Genomic DNA, 22,995 nt, shown 5'->3' with positions numbered 1-22,995 from the left:
ACACCTGTTGTTTAGGTAACTGGGCTGACTTAGCAACCAGCCACTTTTGAGCAGCCTGACTCTGACCAGCAGACAGTGGTACCTCAGGTTACATACACTTCAGGTCACATACGCTTCAGGTTACAGACTCCACTAACCCAGAAATAGTGTTTCAGGTTAAGAACTTTGCTTCAGGATGAGAACAGAAATTGTGCTTCGGCAGCGTGGCGGCAGCGGGAGGCCCCATTAGCTAAAGTGGTGCTTCAGGTTAAGAACAGTTTCAGGTTAAGAACGGACCTCCGGAACGAATTAAGTACTTAACCCGAGGTACCACTGTACACAGTTTGATGGGACAAGGTAAATTAACCTTTGCTGTGCCATACTCCTACTATTACTAAGAAACTCTCAGTTCTCATGTTACAGGAACTAACCTTTAACAGACACTGCTGCCTTTAGAGGCCATTTGGGTGGAGCTATACAAATAGCAGCAGACTTAGTGACAAATCTGGGCTGAGGTTAGTATCACCATTTGGAGGGACATGGCTAATGCTTCAAAGCACTGAAGGTACCGAGGGTTGACTTCCCTGCAGGCTTCCCTGCAGGCAAAGCAAATGCTCTACCATTGAACTATAGCACTTTCCCAGATGTTATAGAATTTGCAGCATAATTTTGAATGGTTGGTTATTTGTGGTTGACTTAGCTCTTGCAGGTGATCCCACATGGAGGCCTACGGGATCTCCCCTGACCACCACATAATGTATGCTACCCAGCATGAGCATCTTCTCAGAGCAGGTCATCAAAGCCATTTTCCACTACACCACATTCCTTTCCTCATAATTACATGTGCCTTCAGCTGACCTTGTTATGTTACTGGAGTCCTATGTGTGTCTTTCTCATTTGACCTTCACTTTGTTTCTTGGCTTTGTGAGAGAGGCAGGCATTGCTTCACTCCCAAGTTCAGGAGACGCACCATTAGCAAAGCTCTTCCCAGGTAAAGGGCAAGGAATAATCTGCAGCATGAGAATGTTTGCAACGCCAAGTTTCACAGAAACTAGGGTAAATTGGCAGATTTCAGTTGGATGGGGGAAATGTCGTAATGGACGGAGAATCCAGAAGATGGCAATGGAATAGGTGTGGGAGGAAGAGGAACATCTGTTTAAGAAAAGCATGCTGTCATAGTGCAGCTTAGCTAAAATAACGAGAGTTTGGAACTGAAAATGGAATAGCTAAATAGTTTTATAAGAAAGGAGGTCAGGCCTCCTGGATAGTGTGAAGCAGGTCAGGAAATTCTTGTGCAAACAGACTCAAGGAGACTAGACCAGCTGGTAAAAAAATACACGCATACTTAGTTTTAGTTGGTTTTTTTTGTAAATTTGTATGTGGAAACACTACGTTAAAACTTCAGAGCGCACAAACAGATCGACTCTGAAGATTACACTTCCTGCCATAGTCTCAGGCACAGCCTGTGGTAGCTACAAGGTAACATTAAAGCAGCCTTCCACTGCCTGATGCTCTCCGGATGTTTTGGATTACATCCTGTTTCTTTCAGAGGCCAACCAGATGCCTAAGGGAAGTCTGCAAGCATTGGAGCCCAACAGCTCTCTCCTGCTATTCTTCCCCCATCAGTCATCACTCACCACCAGATCAGACATCATCCATGTATATGTGGAGCTAGGATATTTTTGCCTCAATCTTTTCCCTCCAACTTGACTAGCAGCCATTGCATTATCCTTCATTAGCTCATGGTAGCAAATTCCATAAGTTTTAACTGTGTGCTGTGTGAAGAAGGGCTTCATTTTTTCCATCTTGAATATCCCAACAGTCATCTTCATTAGATGACTCAGGGGCCTAATACTGTATGAGTGGGAGAAAAACGTAGCTTGTACCTGCTTTCTCCATAGCATACATGATTTTTTAAATGCCTGTATCATTTCCCACTTTACTCACTCCCCTGCCTCTTCCAAAAAAGATATTGTAACTTTTCCTCATAGTGGGACTAGCCCAGTTGCAGCCATTTTGGTTTTCCGTTTTCTGCACTTTTTCCAGCTCTACAGTATCCTTTCTGATCCAAATTGTACACCGTATTTCAGGTGAAGTTATACAGTGGTGCCTCGCAAGACGAAATTAATCCGTTCCGTGAGGCTCTTCGTATAGCGGTTTTTTCGTCTTGTGAAGCAAGCCCATTGACAGCTTAGCGGATTAGCGCTATTAGCGGTTTAGCGGCTTTTAGCGGATCAGCTGATAAGCGGCTTATCAGCGGATCAGCTGATAAGCGGCTTAGGGCTTAGGAAAAGGGGGGGAGGGAAAAAACCCCGCAGGAACTCGCAAGACATTTTAGTCTTGCGAAGCAAGCCCATAGGGAAATTCGTTTTGCGAAGTGCCTCCAAAACGGAAAACCCTTTCGTCTAGCGGGTTTTCTGTCTTGCGAGGCGTTTGTCTTGCGGGGCACCACTGTACCATAGATTTGAATAAAGGCATTACAATAGTGGCAAATTTTATTTTTCGATGCCTTTCAAATGATCCCTAACATAGAATTCGCATTTTTCATAACTGCCACACTGGTTTGACATTTTCATTGAACAATTAATTCATCACAATCAATGTTAAAAATGTGATTAACAAATATAATAAATAATAACAACCTCATCCCTGTCCTGATCATTCACCACCATCCCATGCCCCCATCAATGTGGGGTTAGTAAATTTTTTGCTTCAGTGCTCACCTTGCACTTACCTATCTTGAATCGCATTTGCCATTTTAATGCCCATTCACTCAGTTTAGACATTCACTTTTGGAACCGCTTGCAATCCCTTTTTTTGCAATCTCTTTCTGGTTTTAACCACCCTGAATAATTCTGTGTCATATGCAGACTTGTCTGCCTCACTTCTTATGTGGATCATTTATGAACAAGTGTGAAGGCACTGCTCCTAATACAGGTCCTTGCAGGGAAATTCCTTCCACTGTGAGAAAAGTCAATCCATAAAGGGCTTGTCCTCTTATCCTGTGACTGCTAATTTTACTCAGGCACATTTAGTGGGGAACATCATCAAATATTTGTTTGAAAGCCCAAGTGTACATTGCTGATTCAAACAGCACATAAGAATGTGAGTTACCATTTTAAGTGCAACTCACAATGCTGTCAAAACCACAGCAGGAGGGGAATTGTCACAATACCTTGGAACATTCAAGCTGATTGTTTGATTCTCTGCCACCCATCCATGATCTGAGTTTTGTTTTTAATCCTTCTGACATACACAATTCTAACATGGGTTGTATATTTCGTGAAGCAGTACATTTCTGTAGGCATCTTTGTCTGTCTAGGATATTACCTAACTGTAGATTTGTGAGGAAGGAAATTATTAGCAAAAAGTGTGAGAAGCCATAACTACAACAGCATTTCCACTCAGTGATTAGGGATAACAAGGAAAAAGAGAGAAGGACTCTATTTCAGCCAGATGCAGGTGGTGCATTTAGGTGATGGGGTATGACTGAGACAAGCATTACCACTCCTGAAATTGTCCTGTGTTAAACTTAAAAAACAGAACAAGAACTATAATGAAGGACATGAGCGCTTGACTTGGAGCTTGGAAACTGGGTTATTGCATTTTACCAGCTTGCTTAGTAAACTCAGTTCTTCAGCCTGGGTTTCATGTCTGTAAAATAGGAATAATACTTGCATGGGTTACCTGCATATGTTATCAGATTAAGTAAAAGCCACCTGCTAGCTCATCATGCAATATGATACTTGTATAGAACAAGACAGAAAACGCTGAAAGTCACCTTTCTGGCTTGCGCAGTGGAAAGAGTTAAAAAAGCACTCAAACTGGAAAGAGTTAAAAAAGCACTCAACCCTTTTGCAGCATCTTTGTATCTATGCCCTTAACCATTAGTTGCATGGTTGTCAAAAGTAATTTACTCTCTCAGAGAACCCTTTTCTGTAGAAATCTGTGGTACTGGAACAATACGTAAGTAAAGGGATGCTGTTGAAACACTCAAAGGGTGTTTTCATTTAACGAAAGGACCAGACATGGAAACCATAGAAATGAATTCAAGTGGCTTCTGCTCATAACTTGCCACTTTTTCTTTTTAATGCAGAGCTCAGAGTTAGTCTTCCAAGATTCTGCTGGCTTTGGAAGCATGCCAGAACATATATTGTGTGTCCTGAGAGCAATTTATAGTGTCCTCATTTAAAAATTTATATAAGTAATCCAACCAGAGCACCTACGTAAATAATGTTCAGTGAATACCTGTATCTAACTAGTTTCTTTCATGTGTTGCATAAAGTAGCACAATAAACATGTAGCTTTTTTTTAATGGCCATTTTGTGCCAATCCTAGGTCTTCCCACACAGGTTTAAATGTCGTTTAAGTCATTTAAGTGACTGACCTCAGCCCTAAAGCTGTTTGTTTGGAAGTAAACCCCATTGGTTTCATTAGGGCCATTGCACACATGCACCTCAATCACTTAAGTGCATGAGTGAATAAGCCAAAGTAGACTTAATACCAGAGGCAAAGAAAACTACTTTTGTCTCAGATACAGTATTTTTGGATGAAGTTGAGTTGGACTAGCTGCTAGCAATGAAGTGACAGAGCACGTAGGTGTGACTTCGTATATAGCACATCTGTAACCAGAAACTTATAATGAGGGGAGAATTCTCTGTAAACCAGGGGTTGGCAAACTACATCTCTGGGCCAGATCAGACCCCCTGGCCATTTAAGAACCCACCACCTGCCGCAAAGCCAAGACTCTCGGCGATCGCAGCAGGAGGAAGAGGCCAAGCAGTGGTGGCTCTGGCACTCAAACGCCGTGCCTGGTTTACCTCAGTGGCTTTTGCTTGCTTACTTACCCCGATATCATTAATATTGTTATTAGTATTTGTATTGTTTTGTGCCCCCAGAAGCTGAGTGCACGTGGGGAGTTAGATGGTGGAAGGACAAAAATCCTCTTTCCTCTCTTTCTCTCTGCTTTCCCACCAGCCTTTCCCCTCTTGTTCTCCCTCTAAGTCAGGCCATTGGGGAAATAGTAGTAGTAATAATAATAATCTTCCTCCCATCGCCATCGCCGCCACCGCCCTAGTGCTCCTGTGGGCCAGAGACCAGAGTGGATGAGCTCACTCTGCCTACCCACCTCACGAAAAGCGGTGGCGGCGGCAGCTCTTTCTCTAGGCGGGGAGGAAGCCTGTTTCATGCCACCGCTGCCAACCCTTCGGCAAATGAGGCAGGCGGCAAACTGGGAAGGTGGCTAGGGCTGGGGGGGGGGGAGGACTACTTGCCCCCCTTGCCTCTTCTTCCAGCTCTACCCCCCTGGTGCTGCTTCCCCAGAGCCGCCATCTCTCCTTCGCCTTGGCTGTTCTCTGCATATTGAACTTGCTTCCCTTTTCTCTGTGGGGCGATTGTGGGTCTGTGTGTGTGTATGTTTTGGGGGGAGGTGGCAGGAGGATGAGCAGCATGGTAGTGGGTGAGCTTGTCTGCTGAGGAGCCTTCCTCACCCTGCTTTAATGCACACTATTTTATTTTATTACACCTGCCCTTCCCCCACCCCATTCTTCCCAGTGTGCATAGGAATTCATTCATTATTATTATTTTCAAAATATAGTCCAGCCCCCCACAAGGTCCAAGGGACAGTAGACGGCCCCCTGCTGAAAAAAGTTTGCTGACCCCTAGTGTAAAGCAATTGTCAAATTATTTTTTTGATCATAACATCAAAACAGATTCCACACTGCAGACCCTTCCTTCAGTCTAGAGCTCATTGTGCTCTGATGCATCTGTTGAGCTGCTAAAGAAATCAGGCTTTCCAAATTACATTAATTAATGCAGCAGCTCTATGTATCCATCCTTTTTCAGCTATGGCTCTTTGTTGAAATAATGAAGAAATGTCACATGCAGGTGTGTTGGAGTGCTTGTATCTACTAAAACATAGCAAATCTTTGCAATCAGGATGTTTGGGAACGCATGAAAACACTGGGCACTAAGCATGTATCTGAATGTTATGGCTTCCAAGCAAAATAATTTGGGGAAAACCTACTATGTAACATCTTTTCACAAGTGACAACTTTTGAAATGTACTTTATTTTGATATCACAAGGGTTATTATGTAGACTATTCCTAAATGGTTTGTTTTGTTCTTGTTTTAGCTCCTGCAGAACCTTTGTTGTGCAAGTTTGCAGATGGAGGACAAAAAAAGAGACAGAATCAGAACAAATATATACAGAATGGAAGAGCGTGGCACCGAGAAGGCGAGGTGAGACTTGTAAGTCCTCCTCTCAACCTTTAGTTAGTGTGTGTGTGTGTGTGTGTGTGTGTGTGTGTGTCTATGGATGTGCATTAAAAAAAATAATAGTCACAAAGAGATGTGCTGCCTTGGTGTCCTCCTGCATTGTTCAATGGAATATAACAATCCTTCATTCCGCTTCGTTACTTGACATATTTAAATGCACTGTTTAAAATATTGGGCCATATTCAACCAACTTATTGTGTTAGCGGAAACCAGTGCTAGGGTTCCCATGAGTGCAATGGAAATTCCCTCCAGCAGTACTTCTCCCGCTACACACCCTCCCTGAATCTGTTCTTGAGGGACTGGAAAACTACCAGAACAGTGCACTATAGGAAGGGAGGGGAGATAATTCCATGAACACACACATTTCTATCTCCTTAGTCCTATGTTGAGTACAACCCATTGTAATTATATGAATGCAACCCATTGTAAATATTTATATGAATGTATTTTCTTTTGCTGTGTGTGTGTGTGTGTGTGTGTGTGTGTTTTTCTTTTAAGGCTGACTTCTATTAAATAATACATAGTAGCTCACAAACAAACTCAATAAAAACACTAGCAAAGTCAGTAGATAAATAGTCAACTATCTATAACCAAATCAGCATGATATAATTAATCAGGGGAAATCCAGGGAAGCAGAAAATCGTCTGCTTTAGAAAAGCAAGATTCACTGACCCAATAGTCTTTATTTTTAAAGCCAGCTTTTAACCTGGTGTCTGAAGGCAAATAACACTGGAGCCAGTTGGGCGTCCCAATAAAATGGCTGCAGATACTGCCCCACTGCTAGTACATCACTCTAGAACAGCCTTTCTCAACCTGTGGGTCCCCAGATGTTGTTGAACTACAACTCCCATCACCCCTACCTAGCAAGGCTAGAGCTCAGGGATGATGGGAGTTGTAGTCCAACAACATCTGGGGACCCACAGGTTGACAACCACTGCTCTAGAACTTACTGCACATAATTTAACACCTCAGCTGTGTTCCTGCACACTGTTTCACATGCATGTAAGCTGGGCCTTTTTGAGTTTTCATCAAGGCAGATCTTACCAACAGCTTCTCAAAAGAGATGGTACTTTCTTTATTTAAGGTATTTATAAGCCGCTTAATTACAAAAGTTTCTTAGTGGTGCACATAAAAATAAAAATAAAATATACAGTGGATACACACATGGGTCCAATGGTACTTTGGTGTATAATTGCAGAGCGGCCATTGCAACGTAATAGAAGCAAAACTGTCCTGGTGTTGTAGGGAATGAGGAAGCCCTTGTGTATTCAGAAGCTCCATGTCCTTGCAAGAAGCTTCTGGATTGGGTCCATAATCTTTTAATGCATAAGGGAGATCCAAAACAGGTTACTTACTGCATATCTCTTGTGCCAACAAAATTTCACAAAACATAAGGCAGTACTGGCAACTTTGACTATTTCAGACAGATGGGCTAGTGCTAATGTTTTGGTTTGGAGTGGTAGCCAATCTTTTCATTGAGTATATGTTTTATCCCTTCCCTAAAGGCTGGAATGACACTTACGTATGATCCAACTACAGCTGCTTTACAAAATGGGTATGTACAATCAGACAATAAATATAAGTTATTCCATGGTACCCTTTAAAAGGTATTAATAAAGGTGTTTGTGCTTTTAGATTTTATCATTCGCCATACAGTATTGCAACAAACAGAATGATCACTCAGACGTCTATCACGCCATATATTGCTTCTCCAGTTTCTGCATACCAGGTCTGTATTTCAAGATGGAAGGATAAGCTATTAAAATACTTGGTAGGAATTTGTGTAGAGCTCACATGAAGGCTTTGTGGAATGCAATACCTTACCATTTTTGTCATTCTATGTATAAAACAGCCGGAGACAGAAAGGGAAACACAAGAAACTTGCTTTTGAAGTATTCTTGGTTTCCTGTAGAACAGAAATCAGTGTGTGGAGTATGATGAAATAGAAGCTTGTCTGCTTAATTTTACTGCTAAGGCAGATGTCATTGGTTTTTTTTTCAGTGAGGAGATGAGTAATGGCAAGACAAGCTTCTGTGAAAGAGAGCTTGCTTACCACTTTCAAACATATCCTGCAAGTGCACAGTAAACTCCCCCCAAAACCTGGTTCAGGTCAGCAGTTTTAAATACACACTGCCTGGAGGTGCAGGGACACTCTGAAGAGCTAAAGCGAAAGACCTCAGCCAGTCTCAATGGGAAGAGATGGATGGTTGCAAGGAAGCAAATGTCCTGCTGTTTGCTTTCCTTTGACTCAGCTCAGTACCCCACACATAGAGGATTTGGCAATGAAGGGGGAGAGAGAGCTTGTGTTCATTCCCTGATTCCCTGATGCCAAGACAAGTTGCTACAGTGGCTCAGAGTCGATGAGGGTGGTGAGCAAGCTCCCCTTCTAGCCCCAAACTCTTCACAGGCGGTTTCTGTGGAGGTCTGACCCTACATCCCATGTGTTCTCAGGACACTTTACCAGCCTCTCCAGGATTTATAGGCCACCAGATTAGGAGAAATGGGTGGGAAGTGGTAAGGGGAATCCTGCTACTCCATTTACTCTCAACCTCTCTTGAGTCCCTTTGTGAGTCTCTTTCTTTCTCTTTCTAAAGACACTGAGCATGGGAAAGAGGCATGGTTTGGGAAGTGGGGTTGAACTGCTGTGGGTGAAGGTTGTACATGCACACTTCCCCTCATGCTTCCAGGAAATATCTCTGGTAGCAAAGGTCAAAGTTGTGTGTGTTAACACTTGGCCCATTAGAAGAGGAAACTGTTCTGGTTTCAGGGAAGAGAGCTTTGTTCAGCCAACACAAGATCCTGCGGCTCTCCTCAGGGTTAGGATAGGCTGAATGCTGGGCTGGTCACAAGGAGAACAGTAAACCCCCCTGCCCTCACTGGAGCTTCCATACAGAGAAGGGACTCTGGGGACATCTGCGCCACATTTCATTTGGGTATGTTAGCCACTTCCCCAGAATCCTCCTGCCTGCAAGTTCCCAAAAGCAACCGAAAAGGAGGGCTCAAGAGAGCATGCAGTGAGAAGTGATGGGTGAGATCAAAGAACAGAGCCTCCATCCCTCTGCCTCTCCACTTCTCCACTAACCTCCCCATTGTACAGGAGGGAGTGGTAGAAGGATGCATCAGAACTCTCCTCTTACTTCAGGTCCTCAGTTTGATTATTTTTTTTAAGGCAAATGTTACTTACTCTTGTTTTCCAGTCAGTCTCTAAACCTACCAAACTGCCAACTCAGTATGTTGTTCTAATTCTAATCAGTACTTATTGGAAAAGGAAAGCAGCATTTAAGCACTCTTGTTTAGTTATCCAAACAAAGAAGGATCTAGGGCTGCAGTTGTGTGTTGTGGAATAGCTTCTTCTCCATTACCCCGCCTCCCAATTTCCAGCTGTTCCTTATCAGACCTAAGGAACAATTTCCCCTGGTTTCTTGAATCTCTACTTTTCACAACTAGCTGTTACTTTTACAGACGATTTCCCCCTCCCTTCAAAAATAAAAGCAGAATGGCTGCCGAGTATATTTATGAGAATCTTCTGCAGTTAACCTGCCATCGCAGTTGGGCATTCTACCAGGGCTTAAGCCATCTCTGATAATGCAAATCTCAGTCAGTTGGAGAGAGAGGAAACAGATGTTACCACTTAGCAGAACCACTCCCTCTCCATGCTCTCTGAGAAAAGCACACAGAGAAGATCACATCCTGTACTCTGGCTGTCTTTGTGAAGTCGGAATAGGATTGTCAGTGTTCGGCTTGCTGCATGCTGAGTAAAAGTGAATATTGAACTGATCATACTTTTCATTCCAGTTCTTACTAAGAGTGAACTTGAGGAACTGGAGATTTCTCTCTTTACTCTCTGTGCCATACTACCACCATCTCAGATCCTCAGAGCTTCTGTTGAAATTGTCTGTAAATAATAATTATTTTGAGGGGGGTGCACTTAATAAGTTTTAAAAGAGAAAGGAGAAGGCTGTGATTTAATTCAGGCTTTTTTCATTCTTGTGCTTCAAAAAGGGTTATTGTGATTCTTGTAGGCAGCAATGAAGGCCAGAACAATGAGTTAAGATGAAAGCATGATGCTTTGAAATGTGTGTAATATATACATTAAAGTTGTGAAGATTGTTTCTTAACAAAACAAAACCTTTTCATTATCTACAGAGCCCTTCATGGATGCAGCCTCAACCATATATAATGCAGCATCCTGTAAGTTTGCATACTTTTGCCTATGTCAGCTTAGGATCAATATTCTTATTTGTTCCTCATTTTCATTAGTTATTTCTTTCTCTGGTGGACGCTATTTCTTAATGCCCACACTAAATAATATCCAACTGGTATGGTTTTCTGCAGCCCAATAATAGATAGCCTAGCCTTATGCCAAGTCTTCCTAGCGTGAACAGTAGAATCTTGATGGGTGGCTATTGAATTGATTCTGGCAACATCCAATGGAATGAAGTAATAACTGGGAGTAGTAGGGGGGGGAGGGAAAGCTGTGCAATGGGGGCCAGGAACCCGTGGCTCTGCAGATATTGTGGATGACAACTTCCATCATTTCTGACCATTGGCTGTGTTGGTTGGGGCTCATGGAAGTTAGAAGTCAAATTTTGATTAAAAGACAGAGGTAAGGAAGAGGTTAATGTAAACAAAAAAAACTGCTTGGTCCTTCTAGTATTGTCTACACTGACTAGCAATGGCTCTCCAGGTCAGGGTCTCTCCCAGTCCTACCTGGAGATCCAACCTTGGACTTCTGGCATGTAAAGCAATTGCTCTACTAGTAAGTTACAGCCCTTCCCCAGGTAAAAGAGCCAAGGTAATTAAGAGTTTCTTGTTGAAGAAGCATATGCATGCACCTGTAGAGAGCAGGGAAGGAACAAAGCTCCATTAACATACAAATATCGCACAGACTATACATGCCTCTTAATCTCCTACATTGTACTACTGCATGGCAGATGCAAAAGAGAACCGTATTCATATAGCAATGACAATACACATAAAGGTTTCTTGTGTTAATGTATGCAGTGTCACGGCTTGCAAACAATAGCACTTTAGAATCTAGCATAGACAAAGTATTGGTGTTGATCTCCGTACAGCTATCAAAATCCGAATCATCTTTGATTATGCCTTTTCTACATATGAAAGCAAATGCAATTGTCTTGGACACTTAGATTCTCTTGATACTTCCTATTAGGATAATTAGAATAGCTGGATTCGTTTCTCACAAGTGCAATGATAGCACTTAACAAATGTTCCAAAATAATAAACAATATGCAAATTGAAAGCAAAGCAGTTAAAGACAAGGCACTGAGACTGCTGGGCTATTATGCTGCATCATGTAAGCCCCCGACAGATGTATAGTTCTAGCACACAAAAGCTCCCTGTCTGTGGTCTCTAAAGGTTAGGGTTTGACTTTTTCTATGTGCACATTTTTGACACTGAATTTAATTTAAAGAACCTTGCAACCTATGGGGCAGTGATACCCCCCCCCATATTTGTGGAACACAGTGCTTGTGTTTTAATTCCTTACCCCAGTACAGTCCACAGTTCTCAAATGACTTGGTCAGAAAAAAATCCTAAAGGCAGAACATAAAGAGTCCTGCCAGATTAGACCAAAGGTCCATCTAGTTCAGCATCTTGCTTCTCACACTGACCAGCCAGATTCTTCAGGAAAGCACATAGGCAGGAAGGACATGGAGGTCATAGTTCTTCATTCCCTTACTCTTGGAGAGCTGCTCCAGATTAAGGTGGTTGGGGGGTACTTTAAGTTGGGTACTTAAAGAAAAGCAAGTTTAAGCCATGGATAACAAATCACCATGCATGTTTTGGGTTGCCTGCAGTCTGTCACTGGCTGCTGAACTTTTCACAAGGTAAAATGCCGACAGAGGTGTGATTGCAACTGATTTTCTCAATACCAGTTAAAATCCATGCCCATACTTGGAACGTAGTAGGCTGAATCCAGCATTACAAAAGTAGGGGACGGGCTTTCCTGCTCCTTACCCACTGCAGAACACATGCAACACATCAACCACCTGCAAACCTCTCCTGAGTGTCAGAGGAGCCACACTGAATACTTGGAATGTGCCAGGAGAAATTGCTGGTAATTAGGCAAAGCAGCTTATGCAGTCAGATATCTGCTTCGGTGAAACTGGGCAGAGCCCATATTCTTCTGTACAGTGCCCAATATAACATTAATCTTTAAAGTCCTAGCTGGGAATAACTTTAATAGCTGATTCCAAAATTTCTCCAGTTTAATATAAAAGAAAACTTTGTTAACATTGCATTCCAAACACATAGTCTTAACACAAAACCTTTTGGAGTATGTTGAACCCCTCAAACTGAACTCAAATTCTTTTATGGGATATCAGGAAATCCTGGAGGAAGGAAAATGGAGGTGAGGGTCGGTGAAATAGTAGGTTCATAATCGGGGGTAGTGGGGTGGTGGGTGGGAAGAAACAACAAAAATACCTAAGGGAAATATTAGGCGCCTAATAAAATCACTGGAAGGGGTTCAATGTATTTCAATACCCTAATAGTGTTCTTTTTCCCTGGAAGAATGTTATAAATAAATAAAAAACAGTGTTGTTTGTTTGCATCATGAGAGTGTTAAGATAAAGCCAACTTGGAGCAGAATTAATCCCCTAGGATAAAATTTTGTTCTCTGGCCCAACAGACCCATGCAATGCTTTGTAACAAGTGTTTGTCTTGAGATATAAACAAGCAGGGAAGTGAGAATATTTCAAGGACTGCGGGGAGGGGGGAGAATCCCAATGAGATGCAACTGCAAAACATGGAATTTTATATAGGATAATGAAGTTCCTGATGATAGATTGGATCCCAATTAGCTTTGCTAGTTTTGTTTTTTCCCATTCATTTCAGTAGGGGAACCCCTGATACCTAGAATCTCTAGGCATTGAGAGGGTTAGACTGACATCACTGTAAGATGAATGAATGAACTGTAGTTTCATAAGGGAGCTGCAGTTCAGAGTAGAATTTTTTCTGCTACAAATCACATGGGTTCTTGGCGAAAAACACAAACTAGAGTGACTCATAGGTGCAGGATTTCATGTATACCCTCAAGTCTTTTCTGACCCATAGATGGATCTTACTATTACTATATTTGTCACATAACCATGTTTTGCTATCAATGAAGTGTTTCAATTGCATGCACCTTTACAAAAGAAAAATTGAACATGTGTCAGTAAAATGTAAACCAACAGAAGCTGTGTACAACTTTACTGCTTTAATCTGAAACAATTTCCCCCCACTCTTACAGGGTACTGTATTAACTCCTTCCATGGACCACACCATGTCACTGCAGCCTGCATCAATGATAAGTCCACTGACACAGCAGATGAGTCACCTTTCATTGGGCAGTACTGGAACAGTACGTGGCAATTCTAATAATAATAATAACACCCAGAAAAAACTGACATATTTACTATATATTCTGCCCGTAGGAAAGACATTTAGAGTATTCCATCTGTCACATTTTGTTTTCACTGACCAGTAATTGCATGTGCATTATAAATCCATTTTCTATGGCAATGCATCTTAGTCACTTGGGGAAATTTTACTTTTAATATTAAAGAAGTAAAACTTGGCTACTATTGACAGCTTTGAGCAGTGTAAGGCTGAATCTTACCGATCTTCCTTTATCAATCAGAAAAGAGGGGATGTGGGGCTTGGACGAGGTTCTCCACCAAAATGTGTGATCTGAACTGTCAATGCTGATAACACCACTGTGGATATATGTTTTTGGATCATAAATCATCCTGTCATCCCCTTGTCCCTAGGCTGGAGATAAGAATTGGCATTGCCAAATGGACCCTCTGTCCTAAAGGAAGATGTATTGCCAGTGTCTTTAGAAATATCACTCAGCAGCAATTTTGAGAAGACCCAATTCCTTTTCTTCTTACATCCTAAAGCAAAAACAAAAACCAATGCTGTTGGGCTTTCTATGTGTTTTGAATTATTTGGGTGGTATCCAAAGACATGCTAATGCATGTGGAGGGCATGCATCATTGAAGGGCTGCATTATGTTGCTGGAATGCTGCATAAGAAAGGTGAAATTCAAAGATGGTCTTTTCTGTGCAACCTCGTGTAAAGGAAGTGTTGTGCAACCTGTTTATTAGATCACACTTTTGAAAGCATTTGTGGAACACTACTAGTGGCTTAGGGACATGGGTGGTGCTGTGGGTTAAACCACAGAACCTAGGACTTGCCGATCAGAAGGTCAGCGGTTCGAATCCCCGTGACGGGGTGAGCTCCCGTTGCTCAGTCCCTGCTCCTTACAACCTAGCAGTTCGAAAGCACATCAAAGTGCAAGTAGATAAATAGGTACTGCTCTGGCAGGAAGGTAAACGGCGTTTCCGTGCGCTGTTCTGGTTCGCCAGAAGCGGTTTAGTCATGCTGGTCATATGACCCGGAAGCTCTACGCCGGCTCTCTCAGCCAATAAAGCAAGATGAGCGCCGCAACCCCAGAGTCAGTCACGACTGGACCTAATGGTCAGGGGTCCCTTTACCTTTACCTTTACTAGTGGCTTATCTCCCATCCTTACACATTTGTTTTGGGTCGAACCATCTGTTGTGTGTATTAGTTTCATTTAGCTGAATACGTTAATCTCTTTTTCCTTTGCAGTACATGCCTGCCACAACAGCTATGCAAGGAGCCTACATACCCCAGTACACACACGTTCAGACAGCAGCTGTTCCAGTTGAGGTAGTTTTTCTTTTTAATTAATGGGAGAGTCTTTTAGTTAAAATCCATCATTTATATTGTACATAATGTTTCAATAAATGTAACTTGCTGAAATGACATCAGTGCTGCAATAAGCAAAAGATGTCATTGGTACGAATCCTGTATCTGCCACACACACACACACACACCCCGCCGAGTGCTCTTCAGGAAGGGATATAAACTATGGAAGATGCACAGGCAGTCAATGATAAACCTCAAGACAAATTTACCCTTTGTAATATCACAGCTAATAATTAGATGCTGTGTGTCTCCTACTTATAATTTCTTTTCTTACAGGAAGCCAGTGGTCAACAGCAAGTTACAGTAGAGACGTCCAATGATCATTCGCCATATACTTATCAGCAAAACAAGTAATTGTGAGGTAAAGTTGCTTTCATGTTTCTTTGAAAAAATTAATTGGAGGGAAAATACTCTTCATGTAGTATATTCAGACACTTCCAACCATTTTCTGGAGCCTTTTTGATGTTTACTTAATAATGCAACAAATTGAGAAGCTGCATGCATGTTCCATAGATGCCGTACACTTGGTACATTGAACATCTTCAGAATATCTGTGACTTACCAAAGTTGGCTTGCATGAACTATCAGTTTGTCAAATGTATTATAAAAGTGACTTAACAACTCCAGATAATGTGATTTACCAAGTTCTCTGATTATGGTTGTTGCAGCGAATTGTTTAGTGCACTGAGCTACTGGATCTATAATTTTCATTGGACCATTGACCCATCCCCATATACATTAAATCATTTTGTACAATAAGCTTTTAAGATAAAGGCACCACCTAAATATCATACATTTGTTATTCAAATAATAATTTTTTTACTTGTACCCTACCCATCTGACTGGATTGTCCCAGCCACTCTGGGCGGATTCATTGCTTCATACATGAGATACTTTATTGCTAATTGAAGATGGCAGCAATACTTTAACGAGTTAGTGGCAAAGAGAAGCACAATCCTATAGGAAAGTCTGTGCCTGTGAATAGGAGGACAACAAAGTAGGTGCCAGGCAGATCTCTCTAGGGAGGCCAGAGAGCACCACCACAGAGAAGGCTGCTGACCTTGCCTCACAAGGCAAGAGAACCTGCAGAGCATCTCAGCTGTACCTACAGACATGCACATATGGAAGCAAGTCGCCCTTCAAGTATCCTCATCCTAAGTCACAAAGGACTTTTAAAAGTCAAAATCAGTTCTTTGAATTGGACCTGGAAATGGATGGGTGCCACTGCAACTGGCATGGTGATGATGGGCATGATCCTAATGGTGGACATGATCCTAATGCCCAGTGTCACTTAGTTATCTCGCAACTGCAATCTGAACTAACATCAATATTCAATGTATCTTCAATACATTTGAGTGTTGACCCTGAGGAACTTGAGTCTTTTTGAAAACCTTATCTTATTGTAACTTGGTCATGAATCTGCCCCACAACAACATCTTCTGCCCTGCACATGAGGCCTATTTGAAGGATCCAGCCTGCATTTGTGATTGTAAGTTGTTTTTAAAAGCTTGTGATGTGTTTTAAATTGTTGTAATGCACCCTGAAATCTTAGGGTGCAGTGCAGTTAATAAATTAAGTGGATGATATTGATGTGGAAAAGGATGTCTCCTTCCTCTATGCTCAGATCAGTATAGCTTCTCCATTCTATATGCTTAATGCAGTCCCAGGAACCAGAAGTACAAACCCTTTGGCAAAAGTAACCACATGCAGAAATCTGCCTGTACACACACAGGCACCAAGAATATGTAGTTATCTGCTTTTTTTCTATTTCTAGACTTGCATAGTCAGGTCACACAGGCTATAAATACTATGAATCAGAAGAGTATAACTGAATTCTACTTTTTCTTTTTCTATCCCTTTCAGAAATGTGTTGTTGACCTCGCCTGGAGAAGGATGCAAAGGCTGAAACAATCATGGATTTTACTGATCAATTGTGCTTTAGAAATTATTGACAGTTTTGCACAGGTTCTTGAAAACGTTATTTATAATGAAATCAACTGAAACTATTTTTGCTATAAGTTCTATAAGGTGCATAAAGAAAAAGAAAAAAAAATCCTTAAATTCATCCTAGTAGCTGTTTCCCTCCCCCTCCCCCCTTGAACAGGTTTATTTTAGTAAGAAATTTTTTATCAAGTATTAACGACGCAAAAAATAAAAAATAAAATAAAGGTAAATAATTAAATAAATGGGGGGCGGGAATCTGTCCATGCACAGATTGCAATGGAGACATGTTCATGTGCATGACAGAATCAGTCTCTTGGTTTGTTTTTGTTTTTGTTTTACCGTATTAAGATTTCGTTTTTGTTTTTTGAAGTTTAAACTAGTAAAAACATCCATGCCGATGTTCTGTGCTTGCCGTGTGAGTGTCGCTATAGTGCAGTGTTGCAGTTGTAGGGTCTATTTTCATAGCTTTCTCTCTCTCTCTTTTTCTTTTAAGGTAGTGTGAAGTGTCTTATCCTTTTTCTATCAATTCCAATTTGCCTTAACTCTTTTAATGCTGTAGCTGTTTCAGTACGTAGTCCAAACTAATGGTGTAGAATGCTTTTGACCAAATGAGCTGGTCTATTATGCCTTGTAAAACAGCAGGATAGGGCTTTTAACAGGTAGTCGATTAAAATTGCTGAAAAATTTGGCTTTTTAAAAATGTGTAGTAGGTGTTTTTAATGATTTTGTTTCCCCTCACATAATAATGTAAGGTTGTGAAATGCAAGATTGGGGGGTAGGGAAATGTTTTGTGTGAAACACATTTTCTGACTGGGGAAATTTTAATAGGATAAATTGTTTGTAAGGCCTTATGCCAATTAGTTTTCCTCTGCTAGTTAGGAACTCTGCTGTATGATGCAATGTAAAAAAAAAAAAAATCTTTTTGCCTTTTTCCAGAAGATAATTGATGTTCTAGTTTTAGGGTGGGGGAGTTTTGGGGATGGGGAATCCACAGAATGTTTCTGTCCTTCCTTTCTAGTAATGAATAGTGCTTTAGAATGATGCTGTGCAGAGAAAATAGCAAATAGAAGCGTTTGCTTTTACAGCAAAGGCGAAAGCTAAAAGACTTTTTTCAAAACATAAGCTGAGATGTAAGTAGAAAACATACTAGATTGGGTACTAGCTCTCTATATTAGGTAAATAAAGACTTGGCACTTTTTAAAGGTAACTTTACCAAAGAACAAAGAGCCAGTAACCAATAATTCTGATTTTGTCTCAGCAGTTATGTCTTCTGTACTCTTTTAATTTTGTTGCCGGACCAGTTTGCGGTTAGAAGAATGTGCCTTTTTTTGTACATTTGCATTTAGGTTTTATAATTTTTAATTGATGTATGGACACAAACAAACAAACAAAAAGCATGAAGGAAGACTTGGATCCAAGCAGTGCCACACTTTACATCATCACTACAAGTGTTAAGTGTAAAGAAGAAGAAGAAAATACAATTTTGAAACTATGAAATTCCTGATTTAACAAATACACTGTTATTTGTACTTTTTACATATTAGATGATAAAACTCACTGCTATTAAAGCTCATTTTATTATGATCGCATGTGTATTAAATCAAACGGTAAATTAAGTTGTCTTCCAAAACTGTGTACTTGTCTGGTCAGCTGTGTATGATCAGTTATCTACCTCAAGGCTTATTTCCTTTTGTAATGGGACAGGTTGCTGGCCCTCCCTGTTACCACAGACCAAATCATCCTAGCTCAGGAGCTAGGCCTAAGCAATTCTTTCTTTTCACTTATTTTTTTTTTAAGTTTTTAAATTTTATGTGAGTATTCAAGTACAGATGTCAGTGACATTTCATAGTTTCAAAAGTCAATGCTGCTCTGAGAAGTGTAGATTCTAGTAAATTACATAGTCATAAGAAATGTGTTTGTTTCTTTTTCTTTTTGTTCTTTTGTGTTTTTTTTTAAAAAAGTTTAAAAAGTTGTGGTATTATTGGTTCTATGCTCCCTGGAATTGACTGCTTTGTCGAAGTTCAGACTTCTTGCAACTCATTCCCTATAGCTGGTGTATTTCCAGATGTGGGGAGAAGATATTTCCAGATGTGGGGAGAAGATGTGGGGGCAGGCAGATATTTGCTACTTGATGTTTTATTTCAATTAGCTAAGCATTAGGGTTAGAGGGAGGGAATAGATGCTGCTAGAAAAGTCTGAACTAAGTGCCATACTCATTATCTGGGTAAGATTTGCAAAATGTAACCTCTGTACATAAAGAAATAATCAGTTACTTAAACATCACATAGTAGACAGCCATTAAATTATAAAAAAAATAATTTATGAAGAAAGACCTTTTGTACAGATTGAAAAAAAAAAAGATTTTCATAGAGATATCTATATGATCAAGAGAGTTAATTTTTTATTTTTGTTTTACTAGTGCCACAAACTTGCCAGTGGTAACTTATTTGTCCGGTTCAAGATACTCTGTCATTTTGTTTCCTAGGACTTGTTGTTAAATGCCAAAAGACATTTTTGAACTGTAAATTTGATTAGATCATTAGTTTTTTTCTGTTTTGTTTCTTTTGAAAACTTTTGAATAAAAAAGATCAAAATATAAACTTTTTATGTGTGTTTTTTAACAGTGGGTGGAAACAAGCAGCTGAACTTTATAATTGAAAAAAATGGGGGGGGGGCTAAGAAAAAATATTACTTCTTTCTCAGGTGAATTTATGTAGGCTTTATTGAAATGAATAGAAACTTTCTCAAACTGTAATATATTATTTTCAAGGAAGAAATGCTACATAATGTAACTAACATAAACGACCAGCTGCCATAAATGAAACAAGGAGCATTTGTCTCTTCAGTGTCCTTCCATTCCAGACCCAGCAATTTTTTGGAATATATGGTATCAATAAGCCTCTCACATAATTCTAACCTCATCTAAAATAGTGGCAGTGTTTCCTCTTTATCTTACAATAGTAAAAAGCACATCAAAGGATGTTGGCCAAATGTGTAGGAGGAGTTCTTTCAACTTTAGCTCACTTGGCAAGCCTCTACCCTGGGTGGTACCTTCAGAGAACTTGTTCCTTGCACCAGGACATATGATCCCTTGTATATAGGAAGGCCCAAGAAAGGGCACTCTCTGTGGCAGTCCCTTAGCTGTCAGATCCGATCCGATCAGAGCACAAATTCACTCGGGCTTGCTTTGGGAAAGTGTGTGAGGGAAGTTATCTAGTGACCTGAAGCGAGCCCTGGCGAATTGCCTGTGCCACCTATAAGAACTGGCTTGACAGGACAGTTGCTCCCTGTCAGTAGATAACCCTTCCACAGAAGCATCTTGCCATTAAAAGATTTTATCTCCCTGCTTGGCCTATAATGGGATCTGACTAAGACAATTGGATGATGGGAAGTAGGAAATTCATGGGCATGGGTTTGGATGCATTTAGATCTCTGTATATTCTTTTATTTACTTTTTAAGCCTGTTAAATTCATCAGTGGGTCAGGGCAGGAAAGATTAACATACTGCTTCTGCGGAACTCAGCTTCTTGTCCATTTTTCATTCTATCAGCCACAGGGTGAGTTAAAACCTTTTCATTCCATGAGAATCAAGATTCTCCCCAAGGACTCATTTGAGACATTCCACAATGTCTTAAGAGCCAGTCTGGTGTAGTGGTTAGGAGCAGTAGACTCGTAATTTGGTGAACTGGGTTTGCATCTCCGCTCCTCCACATGCAGCTACTGGGTGACCTTGGGCTAGTCTCTCAGCCCCACTCACCTCACAGAGTGTCTGTTGTGGGGGAGGAAGTGAAAGGAGATTGTGAGCTGCTTTGAGACTCCTTAGGGTAGCGATAAAGCCAGATATCAAATCCAAACTCAACTCTTCTTCTCTTCTTAATGCCACCAAGACAAAAAGATGAGTGCCTTGAAATGATACAAGGTGGTACCTCCTGGATGAATGGACCAAAGGAGTATATCACACACTTTTTCACACTTTCTTCAACAGACAGATTAGGGATACCCAACTTTAGGGTATCTAAAGGGGGGGCACATTTCGAAACTCTTGTGGGCACCCATTTCAAAGAAGAAGAACTGGAAATGCCCCGAACCTTTTCTCAGTTCCCTTCTTTCACCAAGAGGCAAAATGCCTATTTCTCTCCAGGATAAATAAAACATGTTTGGGGGACTTTCCAGCTTAAAAAAAAACAATAGGGAAAAACCCTCCATGCTTTTTTTTAAAAAAAAAATGGAAGCGTAGGACGACTTGGTGGGCACCAAGAGGATGTTTAGGATGTCAGTGTGTTCATAGGTGCCATGTTGGAGCCTTAGAATTAGATACTTGTCCATTGTACATCTAGTTTTGTTGTTGTTTAGTCGTTTAGTCGTGTCCGACTCTTCGTGACCCCATGGACCAGAGAACGCCAGGCACTCCTGTCCTCCACTGCCCCCCGCAGCTTGGTTGTACATCTAGTAGATGCCCATAATATGTTACAGGAAAGCGTTTGTCTGCAAATGTATAGCAGACACGTTTCTGAGATCATTGGGCAAGAATGGATCCTTGCCCACTTTCTGTATGCAGTGGCCCCCTGTATCCCCTCTGTTCACAATATCAGGATATCTAATATAATACAAAACTCGGCTGCCGCATGAAGTGTGAGTTGTCCATTAGAGGGGAAGGGAATTTATTTTGTGTATTCTCAGTGGCTCTCCCAACCATTAAGTGTTCATATTTGTGCTTTGTTGAAATCTTTGACTCCAACACTGATTATTCACATTGCATTCTTAAGGGCAACGTTAGAAGTGAGGGATTTGCTGGTGGGAGGATATTGCTTCAGTCTGAAAGGGTGTGGGGGAAGGAGCTTCTGATCAGTTCCAGTCAATTCCCTTCCTGAAAATATTTTGCTGATGAAATAATCCACCAGTTATCTCTGGGAAAACAGTTCAGGACAAAAAGAACACACCACCGCCTGTATTTCAGCCAGTGAATGGGATCCTCATTGATTCCAGATGGCAGTCACATGACCAGCACTAGTTATGCACAAAGAGAAAGATCCTTTATGAAAGCTGCTCTGAATTCCTGAACATAAAAATGGGGGAGTTGAGGGCAAATGTACAAATGCTCTGCTCTAAAGGTCCTCTTTGCCTTTAGGGCTGCTTATCCCAGAAGTGTCTTCATTTTAGTAGCAGCCACAGAATTTTCCTCTGAGCTATTTTGGGACCAGGGTTGGGGAGGGGGAAGGGGGAACAGACATGGAACAAATCCATTATCTTTCCCAGAAGGGAATGGGATTTCAATGGCTTTACTCTCATTAGCCACTAGAGGGCAACTTCATTTCGTTAATATGCAAACAATATGTTACTTGTCCATTTATATGTCTGGAATATATATTTCAAGACCTGTCGGGGAGGAGACTAAAATGTAGTTTTTATACAGAACATTGTTCCCTTCCACTGCCTTCAGAAGCTTGAGGCATCCATCCTTAATTGGAGGGAAAAGGTTGCCTTGGTGACATATATTTAGAACAATTTTTGAAACAGCTTAACTAATTTAAAGGACATATTTTTTCTGACTTGATCCTGAAATAATAAATAACACAGGATTGTCATCAAATTATATCATATACTGCAAAGTGGACTGCTTCAATAAAAATAGTAATTAGATTATTATATTACATTATATCTCAAATGCCAAATAACTGACGGTCTCTGGGCACCAAAGCAGAACAAAATAATGGTTCCCGTAAAACTAGCTTAACACCACAAGAAACTTCAGCAGAAATCACACTACAGCAAACCATAAAATCCTCCTAAAGGCAAAAAGCACCATCACAAAATGGAGATGTTAGGATGTTAGCAATAAAGCTGGTTTAAAGATTTAAATCTTTAAAACACCCAAGAAAATAAAAAGTATGAAGTATGTGCCAGGAAAAGCTTCCTGGGAAAGGCATTCTGCAACCAGGGGGCTGCCATTGAGAAGGCCCTTCTCTTTCTCCTACACAGCCTCTGTATCTTGGGCTTCAGCCCATTGTCAACGCACACAAATGCTCTATTAATTTACCATTAAACATGATATTAA

At 40.9% G+C, this 22,995-nt stretch overlaps 1 protein-coding gene across 4 annotated transcripts in view; it reads left to right on the top strand.

The window, feature by feature from the left end:
- Nucleotides 1-18,890, top strand: part of RBMS1 (RNA binding motif single stranded interacting protein 1) — a 123,834-nt gene extending 104,944 nt beyond the window's left edge. For 2 of the 4 annotated variants that reach the window (XM_079980412.1, XM_079980410.1), the window contains exons 7-14: nt 6,114-6,220; nt 7,762-7,811; nt 7,892-7,985; nt 10,403-10,447; nt 13,512-13,622; nt 14,877-14,957; nt 15,273-15,357; nt 16,860-18,890. In XM_079980412.1, the coding sequence (XP_079836538.1) occupies nt 6,114-6,220; nt 7,762-7,811; nt 7,892-7,985; nt 10,403-10,447; nt 13,512-13,622; nt 14,877-14,957; nt 15,273-15,350 (566 nt within the window). In that variant the 3' untranslated portion in view covers nt 15,351-15,357; nt 16,860-18,890. Of the gene's footprint in view, nt 1-6,113; nt 6,230-7,761; nt 7,812-7,891; nt 7,986-10,402; nt 10,448-13,511; nt 13,623-14,876; nt 14,958-15,272; nt 15,358-16,859 lie in introns of all 4 variants that reach the window. The other 2 variants (XM_079980411.1, XM_079980409.1) reach the window with 1 other exon arrangement.
- The last annotated feature ends 4,105 nt before the right edge of the window (nt 18,891-22,995 follow it).

Source organism: Podarcis cretensis (assembly GCF_951804945.1).
Source record: "Podarcis cretensis genome assembly, chromosome: 1".
Lineage (NCBI taxonomy): Eukaryota > Metazoa > Chordata > Lepidosauria > Squamata > Lacertidae > Podarcis > Podarcis cretensis.
The sequence above is the reverse complement of the archived record's forward strand: the minus strand, read 5'-3'. Positions and strand labels throughout refer to the sequence as shown.